The 19,551-nt window shown below is 40.7% G+C and overlaps 1 protein-coding gene across 4 annotated transcripts in view; it reads left to right on the top strand.

The window, feature by feature from the left end:
* ZFYVE28 (zinc finger FYVE-type containing 28) overlaps positions 1 to 19,551 on the top strand; it is a 159,602-nt gene that overhangs the window by 76,047 nt on the left and 64,004 nt on the right. For all 4 annotated transcript variants that reach the window (XM_065060385.1, XM_065060384.1, XM_065060387.1 and 1 more), the window contains exon 2: positions 1,802 to 1,942. In XM_065060385.1, the coding sequence (XP_064916457.1) occupies positions 1,802 to 1,942 (141 nt within the window). The remainder of the gene's footprint in view (positions 1 to 1,801; positions 1,943 to 19,551) is intronic.

The raw sequence follows: 19,551 nt of genomic DNA, 5'->3' as shown, positions 1-19,551 counted from the left end.
GTCCTGTTGCTGACTGCCTGGGAGAAGAGACCAATCCCCACCTGGCTATAACTTCCCTTCAGGTAGTTATAGAGAGTGATGAGGTCACCTCTAAGCCTCCTCTTCTCCAGACTAAACAACCCCAGCTCCCTCAGCCTCTCCCCATAGGTCTTGTGTTCAGGTCCCTTCACCAGTCTTGTTGCTCTTATGCGCAGCCCTTAAGAACTTTGCCGTTTTATCCTTTTACAATAGTGGAAATGCTTTGTGTTTCAGAGAAAAAAAGTTACAGTTCACAACACGTACTTCCTCACGATATCCTCGGTGGTTTTGTCTTTTGCCATTTGTCGCATTTGGTGACGTTGCCTTTTAAAGTGATGTTATCTTTTGTTTTGCTGTTGACTGATTTCTTCATTGTGTTGCACTTGTTTCTTTAGGGACATGTTTTGCTCTGGTGTACTTACCTTGTATATCTTCGTTACTTATCATTTAAATGTGTTGTATTTTGGTAATTTCAACATTTTCACTGGGTTTTTTTAGTTTGTAAAAGCACTGTTTTCTTTTAACTGAATGGTTTTATTTACCTGGAAGTTCTTCCCTGTGTTATTGTAGGTTTTGTTTGTTTGTTTGGCGTTTTCTCCCTCAATATTTGAGTCTCTAAATTGCTTCCTTGCAACTTTGTTTCTATTTTTACTCATTATTTACATAACCCGGCCCTTCTAAAAGCACTTTTGTGTTGTTTTATTCTTCAGTGCATTAACAATCAATTTCAGATATTTTACAGTTATTTGTTTTCTGTGGTATCAGGCTTTTTTTTTTTCCCCTCTCATCTAGTGACAACTAATTCTGATTCCCACTCTACAGTTAATATAATGTTTCTTACACTGTTTTCATTTTAGACGCATCTCCCACAGATCTTGTGTATGTTTTACCGATGACTTCTTTGGAATAATAGGAGGTTGTGCTTATCTGAGCCCAGGAATCTTTCACCAAGTTCTTGGCAGCTACAGAAAGCTGCTCCCTCCCTCCTCCCACTTGTATCTCCCCTCTTTTAACAGCCAAAATTCTCATCTCCTCCCACATACACTGATTTTCTGTTTTTTTTTTTTTTTTTTTTTTTTCCAGTATTTTGATAACACCTTTCATAGGGATCAAAATTTCCAGTTCTTAGTATTAAAAACATTTCCCTTTTATGGGATAAACTTTTATTATTAATGCTTCTCAATATTTTTTGGTTCTATGATAATTGTTATTTTGTTTTAATGTGGCCAAAAATCCATTATGATAATTTTCTTTGCCATTTGCAACCCTTGTGGCTTAGTTTTCTCTCTCTAATGCCTTGTTTAGTTCTATTATTTGCTTTGTGAAGTCTTTACGTCTATTTGGTGCTGGTAACATATTTAGTAGATTCAGGACTCTTCCCTTCCGCGATTTGATTCTTGTGATTCTCCAGGTGAGGATTCTGACCCCATAGCACCATGTGTCCTGTTCCAGGGTTACCACACGGCTTGATGGGTTATCATAGTGCTGGGTAGATTTTGGAGTTTTAGTTTGTTTTAACTGAACTGCACTTCTGTTTCATAAACAAAACTTGTGATTTGGTTATTTGCCCCACCAGATAATTATGCCACAAGTAGTGAGAACACCAGGATGATTTTGGCAATCATGGCAGCTCAGTAATGCTCTAAGTTTATTACATGAGTTTATTACACTACTTATATCACTTAAATGTAAAAAAATAATCGCAATACATAGAATTAGCTGAAGTGGGTTTTTTATTTGCCAATGTCATGTAATATTGTGTCTATGTCTGTCTTCAATGCAGAGAACAGACCCGCAGCTCCTTGCCCAGTTCTACTACGCTGATGAGGAACTAAATCAAGTGGCGGCTGAACTGGACAGTTTGGATGGAAGAAAAGACCCACAGAGATGTACGCTGCTCGTCAACCAGTTTCGCTCTTGTCAGGTAATCAAACCTTCCTGATCCCACTGACATTTTGGTGTACGTTAAATGCGTTACGTTGTTATTTATTGCGTTAATTAGTTTTTACTGTCAAATCCCTTTAAAATTAACCTTTAGTGGATGTATGCATTTCCTTAGTGTAAAGGTTGGATCTTTGAAAACACTATTCATAAATTAAATCTACTGCATCTCATTTAAGAGTCTGGTGATGCTTTCCATTAAATAAGAACATACATCAAAGACTTTGTTTCCTTTATATAAAACAAGCATACAGAGCTTATTGGAACATGAAGTCTTGAAGATGAGAGGAACTACTGGGCAACCAAGCAAATGAGGGTTATTATCTGTCAGTTATTTCCAAAGTATGAATCTGTCCCTAAGTTCACATTTTGTCATGTAGTTCACCTAAAAAAAAGGTTCCTGAGAGTATTTGCTGAAACTATGGTTATACTTTGGGCAGGAGTTGAAGGGAGAAGAACCAGAGACTGGAGAGACCAATTCAGCTGAGTCCAGCTCTCTAGCCTGGATGGTTTGGGACTTTGATTTATTATAATAAGAACAACTCAGAAATTGAAAAACCATTTAAAATATACTTTTCCCTGTGACGATGTGTGCCTTTGTACAACAAGTTTTTCAATAATAAAATTCAAAATCAGAGGTGGAAACTACTTCTGTGGTACTCTTCATACTTACACGGATACTTAGATACTTCTTCTCTCAGTCACACCCAGGAAAAGCACTTTAAATCAAAGGAAACCCAAGTCCAGAATACACCATGCTCAGGTGATGCAAGGATTTCAATGTGAAAAGCAAACACTTGCGGTCAATTCAAGAGAATTGTAAGTGGAAACGCCATAGTAATAAAGATTCATTTACATCTCTGTGTAGTAAGAAATGGCAGGTTTTTTGATTCATCCCTTGCTAGAATTTCTTACTGCTACCAATAGTAAAATGTGCCAAACTTCATTATGTGGAGAAAATTTCTCGCGAATCAAGTGAAGATGGGTTTGAAGAAAAGTGCCCTGATCACCATAAAAAATGTTCACATTAAGTTGGCTAAGTCTGAAAAGGAAAAGTCAGTGACTGTCTGCTTGCTTGCAAGAAAAGTAAGTTTTTAAAGTGCAGGGTTTTTTGAAGAGCACTTATAGAGAGAGAGTTGACAGTCAATTTATTGTTATGTCAGAAACAATTTCAATACTTCTGTCTACTTCGAATGTCTTCAGTTTTCTGCTGTACTGTCACTGGAGAAAAACGTGGAGTTTAAGGGTTTACCAAACTGGAAACTGGGTTTTGTAATAGTCAGCATTCAGTGACTTGGAGGGAAAAAAATAGGGGTGAGAGTTATCCCGAAAGGTCATTGACTTCAGTCTCTGTGTGATAGTTCAGCTGTACTTCAAACACTTTTCCCAAGTATTTGTCTGACTTGTTCTTCCAAACCTCCAGTAATGGACATTCCACAAACTTTCTAGGCATATTATTTCCAGACCTTTCTTTTTTAGGAAAGGCTTTCTGAAAGTAAGGGTGGATGACCAATATCATGGTGCGAGATAATCTCCTTGTTTGTTGTTTTGTCCCTGAAGGTGACAATTCAGTTCTCTGCAGGTGCCCAGGTTTTCTGGTGTGTTTCTTGTAGCACAGGCAGACCAGAGGAGCTGGTCTGTTCAAATAGTGATTTCTCTGGGTGTTTCACCTCTAGGAACACAGGGAACACCGACTCCAACAGCTCCTCGGTCACTTCACTTGGCTTGTTATGTAGTGACTCACCACCTTGTGACTCTTAGTACCTTCTGATGCCTGGTAATTTCTTCCTTGCGTTGGTCAAACAGATTTCTGTTACTAAAACAAGCTGTTGCTGGAGCTGAAAGAAAAGATGGAGATGGTTTTATGTTTTCATGTCACTGTTTTTTTGTTTTTGTTTTTAATTTCCAGTTTTCGGGGCTCTGCAGAATAGGTCAGATCATTGTCAAATCTCTTTGCTAATTAGGACCTACATTATTTTGTAGTAATGTATGAGCAATGTTTTCTGGTTTTTCCTTTTAAGAACTTGTCACTTAAATGCCAAACATGAGAAGGAGCAGGATTTTAGCAAGTATTCAGAGTGTAGGTATTTACTAAGCAAATATTGCATGGTGAGAGGAGAAACCAGCTTAAGGTTTGGTGCAGATGGAGAACCAGCAGCCAGTCCTGGGGTCAGAATGGTTGTAGCGGAAGGTTGTGCACGTGAAGAGATGGAGAACAGCCGCGTTGTGCACCACCTCTGTGGTAGCTGCCACAACAGCACGTAACTCTGAGACCTTTTTCTTTATTTTAGACAAGTTCCCTTTCTGACTCTTGAAGCAATGCTTTTGAAAAAATTTTGTGACTGTAGAATGTAATTACCCAGACTCCCAGTCTTTGTGTGATTTCTTTTTTTCCTATTTTGTCCTTTTGTCCATTCTACTTCATTTTTTTTATCTCCATTAAGCTAACAGAGGCATCATTTTTCTACCAGACTAAGCGTTTTCAAGGGATGAAGATTTCTAAAACCTCTTGACCTTCTGTCTTTTCATTTGGTTCTGAAATTATTTTATTTTTCCTGAGTTGTTTATTTTCAGGTGATTTTCTGATAGCACCTGCATGATTAACAGATGCTGTTTGGAAATTTTATTCATGTTTTTAAGCTACTGTGATTTTATGAAACATCGACAAGCCTTACAAATTCTGGTTTTTTTTAGAGAGAGGTTCTGGTCTGTTGGATCTCAACCATATCTGAAGAGCTAAGTTATTTATTTTTGTGTGTATTTTCAACCTTTGATACTATTGTTAAAGAGCTCCAACTTTACTGTAGTGGTTGAGGAGATTCAGAGAAGACCAAAGGGCTCTGCCTGAAGGATGTAATGCTTTATGGTGGACATTTGTCCAGGGTTTAGATTGCGGGGTGACAGTAAAACCCTGGCAGGTGTATTGTTAACCTCCTCTCCTCCCCCCACTTCCTTCTTTTACCCCTCCCTCTCCCCCCTTCCCACTGCAGACAGGCGATCGGGAGGGACAGAAGGACAGGGAGAGAAGAGTTGGAAAAATTAAAAATGTTTTACTAATGCTACTAATAAGAATAGAGAAAATAATACAAAACCAATCTTGAAAGTGTCAGCAACTGCAGAGCCAGCACCCGAAGTCCTGGACTGGACTCTGCAGCCAACTGGAGCTGGATTCAGTCTGTCACTAGGCCTCAGTTCGCAGGGAGGACTAGCAAGGTCCTCTCCTAATGTCGGCCATAAGCAAAAGGGAAAAGGAGGAAGAAAAGGGATGAGATCCTTGTGATCTCCCACTTTTATATGAAGTATTCACATGAATAGAATGTGATACACAGTTGGTCAGTTTCTTGGTCGCCTGTTTCTCGTTGCCTCTCTTGCGAGATGTCCATCCGTGCTTATCAATAACTTCGCATTCCATTCCTATGTTTACCAAAACATGTATCTGGTTCTCCAGGAAAATGCAGCTAATATGAAGCTTTAGCTGACAGGCAAATTCACTAAAAGAGAAACTTGTTTTTTAACAAAACCAGGACAACATTCTTAATGTTTTTTGTCTTGACAAAACCAGCAGTATTAGTCAAGGCGAGGTGAAGGTGGGGGCACTGTGCTGTTCCCATGGATGTGCAGAGAACTTCAGACTGTTGACTCCCTATTAGTAAAAAACTGTAGCTCTGAACCTTGTCTTTTACTGTTTTGCCTTAGTACTATTTGATGATAAAAATCACACTTTTTACAGTAAATTAACTCTTCTGAAAACTTCCGAAGATCCTGCAATTTGGATTTCAAATGCTGTGAGTTGACTGTATAGCGTGATGCTGAGTGGTGTGTATCTATGAGTGTGAATCAAGGCAATGGTTTTCAAAGCTTCACTTTTCATTTCCACGTTAATGTTATTTAACATTTGTTTTTTCAGTTATGGTAGCTTGTTATAAAAATGACATCTCTTGTTTTGCTTTTGTGTTTGCATGTCAGTGGTAGAATATTCTAGCAACATGTCTATTAATACAGCATCTTGCAATTATTGTGTGGTTAATACCTGTCTAACAGAATAAAACACTTATTCCTCTACTGGTGTCTGTTGAAATGAGCAATAACTTAAGTGTGTGGAGGTGCACAATGAGAAGCTGTGTAGTTTTTTCTTAAATGGAAGAAAGGGTAGATAGCATGTCATACTTTGCTTTGTTGAACTTGACTTATGGTAATAAAAAGGGCAAGTTGGGTTTTTTTTTTTTTCTTAAGGAAAACATGTTTGCCTCAGTGAATCTTGAGTAATACGCAGTGCTGGTGCTTCTGATGTTTATTTCCCTGCAACACAAATAATAAGTTGCTGTATTTTTATACCAGTGGCGTAACAAGGTGTCCTTTCCTATGCTGCTCCCATCATCATACAGTGTTGAATTTCATGAGAAGTAATGGTACTTTATGTATACTTTTTAATTAATGACTCATGCATTTGTGGTCATTTGCTGAATTAATTTGTCTTGATCATTGCTATTTTCACATTGATTAATATCTTGTTACTTGAGTTGATAAACTGGTTTAAAACAATTTCTCAGCCATTTAAGTGGAATTAGATTCATGGTTACATATTGCAGAACTTCATTGGTTTCATTTAAGATTAAGCAGTAAAAAACCCCTTTGTTTCTAACCCAGAGATTTTGTTAGGACTTGTACATCAGTGCATCAGTACTTCACATTGTGAAAGTGGCTTTAGGGCCGTAGTATTTGCTTGCTGTTTCAGTACGCTGAGGATTATTTCTCTTTGTATAGTAATGAGGTCTCAGAAGAGTGTGAGTCAGTTCCCAGCATGGTTTTATCAAAATTATTCCTTGAACTGCATATTTTGCCTCAGCAATGTGTAATCTGATCTGCTAAAGCACATTAGGAAGGAATTTGCCCCTGTCAGAGCACTGACCTGGAGCAAACCACGGACTCGCCTGGCTGTGTTACCCCTCACGCTGAACCACAGAGCGGTAAAATGGGGAATTTATAATCTTTGTGAAACATGACTCTGGCTCCCTGGTAGGAGTGACTGACACTGCGTTGACTGGCAGCACATTATATTGGCTCTTCACTCTTTTCCTGCTATTTGCCGGCTTGGGAAGCACCTCTTGAATTACTGCAGCTGGCAGCCCAACATTTTCAAGTCAGCTCTCAGCAGTTTGTTTGTTGTAATATCAGGCTTTAAAACGTAGCCTTTAGTGGGCTGCTTCGTGTGTAGGTCACTCCTCTGTGTAGTGGGTGAAAAGCAGAGACCTGTGAATCTGAGCCTCATTGTCTGTCATAGCATAAGTTAATGTTGCTGAAGAATTGGAACCCATAGAGGAAGCTGAAGCATATTTCAGTGTTGTGTTATCACTTGTCTGTCTCAGTTTATGTAGCAGTATAAAGTATGTGGTGAAAATTATCAAAAATTCTGTGTTTCAACCAGACATATCTCCATATTTCTTCCAGCCCAATTTAACAACTGAAAGTGTCACTATGAGATGAGATTCAACTGTCAATGAAAACAAAGCTTTTCCCTTATTGTAAAGGAGTATGTGTTAGAGTGGTTCAGATCTACAGGCTGAAGGAGCCGACTGTAGAGTGTGGGAAGAGGATAAAAATGGGCTGTGGGAAACAATAAGATGGTAGAGGGTACAATGCTGCTGGGAGCCCATCCTTTGTAACAGAGTGGTATGTGAAAATCATAGAATCACAGAACGGTTTGTGTTGGAAGGGACCTTGAAGATCATCTAGTTTGAATGCCCTGCCATGGGCAGGGACGCCTTCCAGTCGACAAGGTTGCTCAAAGGCCCATCCAGCCTGGCCTTGAACACTTCCAGGGATGGGGCATCCACAGCTTCTCTGGGCAGCTGTTCCAGTGTCTCACCACCCTTATAGTGAAGAATTTCTTCCTAAAACCTAATCCAAGTCTTCCAGTTTAAAGCTCTTACCCTTCGTCCTATCACTAAACTCCCTGATAAAGGGTCCCTGCCTGTCTTTCTTGTAGGTCCCCTTTACATACTGGCAGGTTGCTGTAAGGTCTCCCTGGACCCTCCCCTTCTGCAGTCTGAACCCCAGCTCTCTCAGCTTGTCTCCAGCAGGTCAATGTCTGTCCTGTACTGAGGACTACCAGAGAGCTGGACACAGGGCTCCACGTGGGGCCTCACCAGAGGGGACCAGAGGGGCAGAATCACCTTCTTTGGCCTTTTGAGGCAGCCCAGGACACCACTGGCTTTCTGCAGGTGCACATTGCCTCCTCATGTCCTGCTTTTCATCCACCAGTATCCCCAAGTCCTCCTTCTCAGGGCTGCTCTCAGTCCACTCATTGCATAGCCCCTGTGTTTGGGGTTACCCAGGCCCAGGACCTTATGCTTGACCTTGTTGAATGCTCTTAATCTTTGAAATACGCTTTTTGTATATCTTAAAAGCTTAAAAACTTTATTTGCTTTCTGAAAGTGGAGCTGGATGGATAAGTCTAAAAGTGAGGGAGACTCTTCATCAAATGCTCTTTAGTGTCTTATTGAACCAGTGATGTTGTCTGACAATGGAGTACTTAAGGAGGTAGCTACCAATTTCTGCCTGATACAGGGAAACCAGTCTGGTTGCCTTGCAACATGCACATGGGTACATTTCTAGATTGGTTTTTTCTTTAATTAAAAGCAAATAAACAAAAAACCCACCACCATCACACATAATGCTGGAGTTGTTGCAGGGTTTGCAGAATGCCCAGTACAATTTCCCAGGCGGAGGAGAACCGTGAGTGAGCTGCAGTGGACTCTGTCATAGAACATGGACGGGTTTCTCTGTTGTGGGAAATTGAGAGGATCTTCAGAGTATGACTTCTGAATTTTTATATATATTTAAAAATAAGAAGTTGGTGTAGCATGGAATGACAACACAGGTGGCAATCAATAATGCACAAGAGTGTAACTGAAGCTAGACTGGCAAGTTGCTAAATAATGAAAAGGGAACTTATCTTTGTATAGAAAATACAATTAATTTTTTATCAATGAAAAAGGGATGTGATTATATTAAATAGTGCATGCTGGGGAGGGCATAGGTTGTTAACGAAGGGACTGGGATAGGAGGTTCTCTTGCACCATCTGCTCACGGTGACCCATTAAACACATGCCAACTCCTATGGAAAAGCACTGTCTTTGGAAGATGAGGTAGCCATCCATTTAAAGCAGGAGGAGATATGAGGAGAGCACGATTAATATTTTATCTATACTTCAGTTAGAACAGGATTCTTGTGGTGGCTTTTTTTTGGTCCAGGTGTCACAAGTTTTGTTTATATTAAAAAATGTGGCATTTTCTTGTTTGTGAAGGAGAACATGGCTGTAGAAGGCTCTTAATTTCTAAGGTTATGAATTCTTCCAATATTCTATTTAAAAAGATAAAGTGACATTTAATTTCTTAATGCGTGATTATCTGCTCTAGATCATACTTTTTATATTAAGAAAAATGGACATGTTGGTGTCTTGATTGAATATTGACATAGTGGGCCTGAGACACACAGGTGTAATTCCCAGAGCATTGAAAGGCTAAATGAGGACAGTGGAACCAGGTCATTTTAAAACTGACTTTTCTCAGCACTTGGGAAGTATGAGACTCTACCAGATCGGGTTCTGTAGGAATTAATGTAATGTGACATGTCTGACTATCAGGGGCTTTATAGTTCTTCCACATTCTCCAGTGGTGCCGTCGGAGGATTGCTGTCAGCTCTGCTACATTGCTCCTTTTAAGTTTGATTTTTCACTGTTGCAATGAAGGATAAATTACAGTATCAGTCACTGAATTGTTTATGTAGTCTCAAGACTTAAATATGCTGCAATTTGCCTTCTTTCCTCCATATGCACTAGGTAGCACCATGTTAGCAACATTAACAATATGTGCAAATTATTTATTTGGTGATATTTCCGTACTTGCGGATTAAATAGTTTTTCTGTTAGAAGCTTTTTCACTTAACCATCTAAGGAAAAAACTCCTTTCTTTCAATTTAATTTTTCTTTAATGCTGGTATGATAAGAAAGACAAGGCAGCTAATTATTTGTTTTTAAAAGCAGTTCTCAGCAGTGGAATTTAATTTTCATTGTGACTGTAATGTACTTTAAACAAAGGCTGCCTTTTTCCGTATGAAATAATTCATAGTTTGTTAACCATTTCGTCTGTTTTCAGGGGATACAACACCAATGCTATAACACTGTGTGTGTATATGTATTTCAAATATGAATAATGGAGAATATTTTGTAGAATATTGTGGAACCTTGTTTTCTCATGCGCCAAGGTGTCACATGTTTTCATTAAAGAAAAGGAAGCCTTTAACTGTTTATCAACATGTATATTATGCATTGGGCACAACAAGGACTTCTACATATTATTATAGGAGGGATTACGAAGTACTTTGGAGTTTGAGAGAACAGATGAATTAACCCTGCCCTATTGTTACTGTTAGTGTATAATTTAACAATAAACTACTAACTGAGTGGCTGGAGATCGAGGTGATGGGAAGAAAATCAACTGTTACCCATTAGGGTAGCATATTCAGTCATTGTACCTTTACAATTAGCCAGAGAGAAGGAGAAGCTTAAGTAGTTCAGTGATAAATCCAGGCTCCTTTAGTGGTATAATGATACATGGACTGTCTTCTGCCCCAAACTTACGCTTTGAAAAGAACGTGTGTTAGCTCATTGCAGCATGGTGTTCTTGGTGGAAAAAATCAAGACTTTAAAACAGTAATTTAAAAATAATTGTTGATTTTTCTAAGAGTTACATGTATTGACAAGTTAGTATTGCTTCAAAGAAGTTTGAAGTGGTTGGAATGCAAACAGCTTGGAATAAGCAAAAGTTTGATGTGGAAGATGAGGCAGGTTCCAGTATAAGTTGGGCAGTGACCTATTAGAGAGCAGCGTAGGGGAGAGGGACCTGGGGGTCCTGGTGGACAACAGGATGACCATGACCAGCACTGTGCCCTTGTGGCCAGGAAGGCCAATGACATCCTGGGGTGGATTAGAAGGGGGGTGGTTAGTAGGTCCAGAGAGGTTCTCCTTCCCCTCTACTCCGCCCTGGTGAGACCACACCTGGAATATTGTGTCCAGTTCTGGGCCCCTCAGTTCCAGAAGGACAGGGAACTGCTGGAGAGAGTCCAGCACAGGGCAAGAAAGATGATGGAGGGAGTGGAGCATCTCCTGTGTGAGGAAAGGCTGAGGGAGCTGGGGCTCTTTAGCTTGGAGAAGAGGAGACTGAGGGGTGACCTCATTGATGTTTATAAATATGTAACGGGTGAGTGTCACGAGGATGGAGCCAGGCTCTTCTCGGTGACAACCAATGATAGGACAAGCGGTAATGAGTTCAAACTGGAACACAAAAGGTTCCACTTAAATTTGAGAAAAAACTACTTCTCAGTGAGGGTGACAGACACTGGAACAGGCTGCCCAGGGGGTTGTTGAGTCTCCTATTCTGCAGACATTCAAAACCCGCCTGGACATGTGTCCTGTGTAACCTCATCTGGGTGTTCCTGCTCCGGCAGGGGGATTGGACTGGATGATTTTTCAAGGTCCCCTCCAATCCCTGACACTCTGTGATTCTGTGATTCATTGGAGAGCAGGCGTTGTCACTACAAGCTCTTGCACGACTTGCACACAAAAATTTCCTGTTTGAAAGACTTGGGGAAATAAACACTTGTGTGAAATGAATTCTGCAGCAAGTGTGCTGTGTTGGTTAGCAGTGCTTGCTTTTTTGTTTATGCCATCTACTCTCTCCTGCTGGATTTTCGTTTTTTTATAGAGCAGTGCTATTTTTTCAACACTTTCAAACATAGTGTTGAGATGAATAACAGCAGTTTTGCACCAAGTACATGGTTCTTCCAGCTGTGAAGCAAATAAAGCTGACTTTTTATATGCTGATACTCACCCCTGTTCCATAGTTCAGAAAGAATCCCAGAATTTAATTAAAAAATGTAGTGCTCTTGATACTACCATATTGTGTACACAATAAACTCTTGGTTTTGCCCTGAGAATATACTTTGATTTCTCAAGGTGTCTGCACATGAAGATTACCTAAGCAAATACCAAGCAACAGATATTTATATTCTTTGATTTCTCAGTTGCCCTGGGGTATCTGTAACTGCTGCTGAAGTCATTGTTGTTCCACTTACGTAGTACTCATAATAAAACAATGTTGTAGAGCATGTGGAAGCATAAGTGATCATCTTTAGGCTGCAAAGCTTGTTGAATTGTTTTGTGCAACCGAGGCACTGAGATAAATTGTCTTATGGATGTAAACTCTTGTAATTTTTGCTTTAGAATTGTTCTGATGCTGTGAGAAGGTGTTTTTTTGTCTTCTCTCTGGCTAGGTCTGATTCAGCCTTGTAAATAAACAAGAATGAATGCTAGCGGGCTGGCAGAGTCATGTCTGCTTTTGTCTTGGAGTGATAACTGGGATTAAAAATTATTTCCCATTTTTACACATTCCTACAAACCTGCGGCCTCAGTGTCAGCCCTCTTCATTATTTAGATTTTCCTTCATAGGGCTTTTTCAAATTTGATTGAAAAATAATTTAACTCTGTAATGGAAGGTGAAGACTTCCGTCTGTAGACCTAATCAACGTATTTGTGGTTGGCTGGCTTATTCTGCAATGCAAATAAGACTTTAAAAGGACATCATATTTGAAAATTGAGAAAATAAAATTTTGAGGGCCTTCTTAAACAAGGAAGGCGACATTATGTAACTTTTTAGGAGATCCCTGAATCACTCATTTAAAATATACAGATGGTGGAAATGATCCAAGGCCCCAAAACTCTGTCTTAGAATAGAGTCGTCTGAAGGTTTGTGCTCTGCAGTTTTGAATTGAACTGTTGCTGGATAACTCTTTATCGTTGGTATAATACAACTGTAGCCTTTCTTTGTCTTTTGTCTACAGCTGCAGAACTTCAACATCACTCTCTTAATTAACTCTGTATGCAGTGAAATCAGATTTTCCATTGTTTTTTAATGTAAAGTGTGTTATTTCTCTCATAGCAGGTAAAGGCTTTTAAAACTACTGGTACTGTGGATTAGCATGGCTAGGTTTTATAACTCTATTAATGAAAATGCATAGAAGGTTTCAGAAAAAATATTTATGTAGATTTGAAATGGTTTGGTCAGAGTCCTGTGACAAATTTAGCAGCTGTGCATGTGGATTGCCCAGTCTTTGATTCAAGCAAGCCCTTGGGCACCTGGTAGAAATGTTATAAACATTTTAGTTTCAGTAAATCTCTTTATTACTTGGATATGTGGTTGAGTATGGACGAACAAGATAAAAAAACTTTGAGTTTATAAAAGATTCTGCACGAACATGTATTTCTGTATTATCACACATAGCTTCTTGGGCATAATTCCATGGTTTGTTTGGCAGTAAGGTTTTCCATTCCAAATTTACACTCTCTTTGTTTCTGTCCCCACACTTTGTGGCACCCCCTCAAAGCTCAGCTTAACCTGATTTGAGGCTGTGCTGCCATCAGAAGAGACAGAGCCTCGTCTGTCCGTCCACCCTTCCAGCACCAGTCCGTGAGCTCCAGGAGCCCGGCTCGTGTTCCAGCAGTGAGCGAACAGCCATGGAGAGGCTGGGATCACCTGGAACCATGGTTGTAGAGGGGACTTTGGGGTCACACTTTCTGCCAAATGGTCCTATGGATTTGCTGTGCGTGTAGAAGTGCTGACGTACAGCTGGAGGAGAACCTGCAGCAGAGATGAAGCGGTGGGTGGATAGATCCTTATCCACAACCAGTTTAAATAAGCTGTGGTCAGCTTCAGACCTCTAGGAAACCGCATCTTCAGCTGCACAGATTTGCGCAGTCCTTCTCTGAGCTTTAGCAGTGAAATGACCTGGGTTGCTGTGGATCAGCGTGCTGGAACCATTCACACCTGCCCTCTGTACGAGTAAGTTGCTGGTGACACAGCCTGTGACAGCCTGGAGGTGGGAACAGGAGCTGCAAAGTGGCTGAGATAAGGAGCTGACTTCTCAGTTGGTCTTGCTGTCTAGTGCTTTACCCTGCCAAATGGCCTTATGCTGTTTGCTGCCTGTCTTTGATGAAAAGTGGCTATTTCAGGTGTAAAAGAAACTTATCTTGAAGGTGTCTCCTGTTATCTGATAAGTTTAAGTGGTATGAGAATAAAGAATCTCTAGGTAGGAAAAAAAAACACACCACATGCCCTTTTATTCTGTGCTTTATCTAAATTGTATCCATACTGAAGAGAAAGCAATTTTTAAAAAGAAAGTCAGCATTAATGAGCATCCCCTGATGAGGAGACTATCTGTGAAGAGCTGTTAAATAACTCATAGGACAATGCCAGTGTCATAGTGGATTGGCAGCAAGTTATCTAAGAAATACTAATTGTATTCATTAACATTCTTGACAAGAGCAGCCTGGGAGGATGTTCCATAATCACTGTGCACAATGAGGCAGTTCAGAGGTGCAGCGTCTTCGTGCTTGATTGCATCTGTCCCTCGAAGAACGTTTTATTGTAGAATAAGGCAGAAATAGATCTCATTAAAGGAGACAAGTTAGACTAAAGCTGTAAAACTTCCCACTGGATTCTGAAACGTAATGATTGGTTTGAAGTAGGCAAGAATCTATTTCTGATGTTCTTTCGTTAATTGATATAAAGGTTAAACAGTGTGGATTGAGCCAGGAGTACTTTTGGCTAAAGTAATAGCCAAGTCTTTCAAACCTGCTTTATTTGCAACCCTTGAGACATCCTATTAGTTTTGTTAGTGGAGGTCGATGAAGGAGGCAGCAGGGTAGTTTCTGAGATTGAGGGGAGAAGTTGACTAAAAGAAGCCTTTCGTGTTACCAAAGTTTAGAAACTGTAGTAGACAAAGGCATTTTAAACAGCAGAGGGAAGGTGTAGGAACGGAAAGTGGATCCTCTCCAGCCCGTTCTATTGTATCAGAATGCTTGGGTGTTACTCATCGATCTATGGTCAGGAGAGAATCTCGCTCATTTTCTGCATTGTATTTGTTTGTGAAGCTCTTTCTGAAATATAACAGAGCTGGTGGGCTATAGACAGATTCCTGTGAGGTCTGTATTTCAGAGACTTGATGCAGATGCAAGAAAGCCAGAAATGAGTGCCAGAAGGATCGGGCACTTGAGTGATGGGAAGTGAGCTGAGCCTTGTTCAAATAAAATTTTTCTCTTTTATACAGTGTCTTCCAATTTAATTTGAGTGGGGGCAGTGCCAGCTCAGAAAAGAAAGTGAAACTGAAAAGAATTTAAGTGATGTCACGATTAACCTTAAATTCCAGACAATACACGTTTCTGCTGTACTGTTTATCTGTGATAATAGAGTTTCCAAGTTTGGTTGGTTGGTTTTTTCCTGTAGTTTCATCCCCAGCTGGGTTAGCTTATAATTCATTACATTTGTCATTTAGTAACTCCTCGTGGTGGTGCCTTGTGTGAGCTGTGTTGCTCCACCAGCTGTCTTCTCCGTGCTGCCTGACGTCTTCCAGCAGTTATGTCAGGGACCTCTTTGCTGGTTGGGTTTGCAACCGAGTGAAAGCTTGTAACGTTGCTTTGGAAAACACGCCAGCTCATCGATCCTTTCAGATGTTTTACTGTCCTTCAAAGTACTGTGGATGAAGAAAAGGAACTTGGGTATCATTGTGCTAAATACGCTAAAGAGCCTGTCAGAAAAGTTGATTTTTAAAAAATTTAATTTTATTTTTGTTTTTCCCTGTTGGGACTCAGGCTACAACCGCAGATTTGAAATTAACTTCTTTTTTCCCCAGAAATTTTAAGTGATCAATGGTATAACATAGCTAAATATAAAATGAATATGTAGCAATAAATATTTCTAATTAGTAAATAAAATAATTGTTTGTTTGTTTTTATTTGTATATTTAACAGCTTTTCTTCATTGTTGTTGGGAAACTTTTGGTCACTTGCATTACTTTTCCCTATAGAATGATTGTGCTAATGGCTAAAAAAGATGAAATGCCTGACCAAAAGTTGGAGCATCAGCACAACTCTGTCAACTAAGCAAGAATTTTATTTTCTTTATTAGCTTTGATTCATATTTGATCTTATGTAGGGAGTGCTGAATATTGTAAGATATTTTTGCTTTGAAAACAGGATTGCAACAGTGTGTTGTACCATAATCTTAAATTGTGGTTTCCCATGTTAACAAGCTTTTTCCTATGTTGCCACTTGCTCATATGGGTCAAATAGGCTGTTTGGAGAAACCGCCTACTAGACTCTGGGCAGAGAGGATAGCAGATGCTGCGCACTGCAGGGCAGGGAATTAGCTCGCAGTAGAGAGCCATAGGGAGGGAAGCCGGTTGCACAGCAGCTGCACATGGGGTGCTTGGGGGTGCGGGATGCTCGCCCTGTGGCGCCAGGGGTGCGGGATGCTCGCCCTGTGGCGCCAGGGGTGCGGGATGCTCGCCCTGTGGCGCCAGGGGTGCGGGATGCTCGCCCTGCGGTGCCGGGGCTGCGGGAAGCTCGCCCTGTGGCACTGTGGATGTGGGAAGCTCGCCCTGTGGCACTGTGGATGCGGGATGCTCGCCCTGTGGCACTGTGGATGCGGGATGCTCGCCCTGTGGCACTGTGGATGCGGGATGCTCGCCCTGTGGCACTGTGGATGCGGGATGCTCGCCCTGTGGCACTGTGGATGCGGGATGCTCGCCCTGTGGCACTGTGGATGCGGGATGCTCGCCCTGTGGCACTGTGGATGCGGGAAGCTCGCCCTGCGGTGCCGAGGTGCGGGCTGCTCGCCCTGCGGTGGGAAAGGCATGGCAGAGGTGGCACCAGGTCGTGATGATGTTGCCTCCGTTCTGCAGAGCAGCTTTGGAGCAAAGCGAAGAATGTGCTGCCAGCTCTGTGCCAGGCTGAAGTTCTTTTGTGCTTGGGAAATCTTTAAGTACAGTTTTGGTACCCTGTACCAAGGCAGGGAGGCAGTGGCCTGATACTGATGGAGCAGAAAGCCCTTTCTGTGTTTATTCCAGCAGATACCCACGTTCAAAGCTAATATCTTTTATTTTTCTGTTGCTATGAAACTGTAAAAGGGGATGTTAGTATACCAGGTTACTTACTGGCTTATTTTCAACTGTTTTTTAATATAAGACGAACATTTTGGAGTCTTTACAGTATGGCTCAAGTATGTATACACTGCTGTAAGAGCATGTTTGTATCCATGATGTTTATCCAGTGACATTTTGATTCATTGTGGACAAAATTCTGAAGTTTTCACTTACTGATAAAGGGAGGCTTGGCTGAAAAACTCTGTACTGAGAACAGTCTTTCAGTACAAATGTTGTTATACTTCATTTCTGTGAAGACAGTCATGTCTAATATTAGTTGGTGGCTTTTTGGTGTGGAGGAGTAAAACTTTGTTGTTGTTGTTTTCCTTATGGTAGCATCAGGACCATTACAATTTTGAGACGTGAAAATGTTCTTTTCTGCAGAGAGAGAGAGGATGATGCCCCATAATGATGTTGTGCTTAATGTAGTCTGTAAAGTTGATGTTAGTTATAAACAGCCCTTCTGTAAATGGGGATTCCTCTTTGTCTACTGAGAGCTATATTTGGGTGAGTAGTAAAAAAAGAGGGAAATTCATTCAGTGATTAGGTCTTCATGTTAGAGAGATGCTCAGAACAGTTGTAAGTTAAATTTAAATGTAATTTGTCAAAAGAGTGCACACTGGCTTAGTGAAAAATCTCATTTTAGCTAATAAATAACTGCTACCTCTTTGTTAAAGAACCGTTTTCATTGGAAACTGTGCTCAAATATCTGTGACCTCTTGTTTTGGAAAACTGGTGAGCTGGTGTTAAACCACTTGTTGTGGTTTAACCCGAGCTAGCAATATAACCATGATAGCCGATCGTTCACTCCACCCCCTCTGTTAAATATGAGGCATGACACTAATGGGTTGGAATACTCCCCTTCATCAATTCGGATGTCAGTCAAGCTCTGCCCCATCCCTGCCCCGCTTCCCAGCTGCCTCATACCTGTGGGCAGAGCTCACAATATCCTTGGCTCCCAGACCAGAGCAATTGAAACCGTTAACTCTGTCCTGGGGTGTTATCTTCTTGCTCTCAAATGAAATCAAAGTAATGCTAGCTACAAAAAAATAAAGGTTCCTAACTGCATGAAGAAAATTAACTCACTTTCAGTCAAACCAGCACACCACTTCATGTGTAACAATCGCTCCACTTGAGCAGATGTAATTATTCAGTGCATGCATAATAAATTTTGAGTATATGCAGGAGGTAAGATGACGATTTCTCTTAAGAAACCTGGGATGTTTGGAGTGTTTAGTGCCCTCCTGAGGGCACGCTGGCAAGAGAGTTCAGGAAAAGAAGCTTTGACGTTGCAGTTGAACACAAACCGCAGCAATCGTCCTTGCTGAAATCGCTTGAGATACAAGTTGCCTTTTTTAATTCATTATGAATTTTGGCATTGCGCTATAAGTGGGCTGGGATGAACTAGAAACTACTGCCTAAAGTTCATACATAGGAAAAACCTAAGTGACTTATAGAAAGTGGAGCATCTAGAAGTTGGCAGTGGGAAATACTAATAGTCAAATAGCTGATCAGACGGAGAAGAGTGGCTGACAGTGACAACCATTGGGGTATGTCCAGGGGGCTGGAGGGACAGCATGAAACTTGAACCTGGAACTTGTGTGGAAAGAGACTTTGAGTCTGTGATGGGCGAAAGAGTTGTCTGTAGAGACCCTGCTGGGTTCTGAAGCCAGAAATTTGGATGTCCTTTGAAATCCTGTTACTTTACATCAATGAGTATGTCACCTTATTATTGGTTTCTTCTGCTGATGGAAGTAACCTCTAAAAACCTGACCACTAGGTAATTGCTTCAATTACAATGAGTTCTTCCCTTATGGTTGGCCTGAATTTGTGTTCATCACTTCTGTTTGTTATAAATGTGATGTTGAAGGAGCTAAAATACCATCTCTTAAGCTCACGGTGGTATTATCAAAGACCATGTTACCTTGGCTAGATTTTACCAATAATTCAAAATTGGGTATTAAAGAGATACTGAACAACAGAGGAAGTTACCTTTCTCTGAAAAATCAAGACCACCTCAAGAAGGTCATGGCAAATTTAATAGCATGTAAGAGCAGCATAGATTTTATCAAGGACGTGTACGAAAGGGTAGTTAAGTCTGCATTTTGTTCATCTAAACATATGTTTTAGAGCATAAGATGAAGTTATTGGCTTTTCTTTTTGTCCCTGTTCCAAAAGCTAATGCAGTGGTTGCTGTTAGCTTTGTGCTCTGATTATTGAGTATATGGGCAATTGCTGCTGGGCCGAAAATAAACTGACTTTTTGTCCTCTCTCACTAGCACTCATTATCTTTGCTATCAAAATAAAATATAAGTGCTCTCCATTCCGTGAAACACTGAGCTGTGTTTTCCAGGAAATGAAGAGCTTGGAGTAAATCCCAAAGCAGGATCTCGGCAGCGGCTGCCTGGTGTGCTGCTGGAAACCAGAGCAGCTGAAACAAACCTGGGCTCATCCCGGTATGCAAACGAACCCAAAGATAACAGATAAAGCCACCAAAGGATTCATTAAAATCCAGAGGCTTTTATGTAGAAAGATGGATCAAGTGAAATATTTAC

This window comes from Columba livia, chromosome 4, assembly GCF_036013475.1.
Source record: "Columba livia isolate bColLiv1 breed racing homer chromosome 4, bColLiv1.pat.W.v2, whole genome shotgun sequence".
In the NCBI taxonomy this organism is placed as follows: Eukaryota; Metazoa; Chordata; class Aves; order Columbiformes; family Columbidae; genus Columba; species Columba livia.
The sequence above is the reverse complement of the archived record's forward strand: the minus strand, read 5'-3'. Positions and strand labels throughout refer to the sequence as shown.